Below are 637 nucleotides of genomic sequence, written 5' to 3'. Positions count from 1 at the left end.
ATTATACCCTGCACGGGTCTGGAAGACCCCTACAACGGTTGAGTGACGGCATTTCGTTACACATGACCGAGAAAGCCGACGGAACTAGAGATATACGGTGCTACGTGTACTTGCTTCAAGATACCCAGCTGAATATCTTAGATGGTAGGTTTCACTCTGTGGAGTACTAGTAGACCGCAATTTATGTTTGCCCTTATGGCAAATACAAATCAATATGGAGGGAACCAACAGCTGCTCAAAATGTAAACAAGTTTTAACTCTAGAAAATTTCAAGAGGTGGAGGGGGAAACTGACAAAAACGTGCATCAAATGCCTCGATATTAATCAAGCGTCAAAAGATCGCAGCATGTGTCCTTATAAAAGGCGGAGGGCCTATTACAAAGACTGTGGAGGAAGTCAGAATTGCCACCATCAAAAACAGAGGGCCTGTTGCAAAGACTATGGGGGAAATCAAATTTGCCTTCATCAAAGGTTGAGGTTTCAATGCAAAGACTGCGGGGGTGGAAGCATTTGCGAACATCAAAATATAAGATCTCGGTGCAAGGAATGTGGAGGTGGAGGTATTTTCGAACATCAAAAAGGAGATCAAGGTGCAAAGACTGTGGGGGTGAAAGCATATGTCCCCATCAAAGGGTGA

The 637-nt window shown here is 44.1% G+C and overlaps 1 protein-coding gene across 1 annotated transcript; it reads left to right on the top strand.

Moving 5' to 3' along the window:
* The first annotated feature begins 214 nt into the window (after nucleotides 1–214).
* On the top strand, nucleotides 215–637 carry LOC130648102 (uncharacterized). The gene has a single exon (XM_057454124.1). It carries the CDS (start codon nucleotides 215–217, stop codon nucleotides 635–637), a length of 423 nt encoding a protein of 140 aa, XP_057310107.1.

Source organism: Hydractinia symbiolongicarpus, chromosome 6 (genome assembly GCF_029227915.1).
Source record: "Hydractinia symbiolongicarpus strain clone_291-10 chromosome 6, HSymV2.1, whole genome shotgun sequence".
Lineage (NCBI taxonomy): Eukaryota > Metazoa > Cnidaria > Hydrozoa > Anthoathecata > Hydractiniidae > Hydractinia > Hydractinia symbiolongicarpus.
The sequence above is the reverse complement of the archived record's forward strand: the minus strand, read 5'-3'. Positions and strand labels throughout refer to the sequence as shown.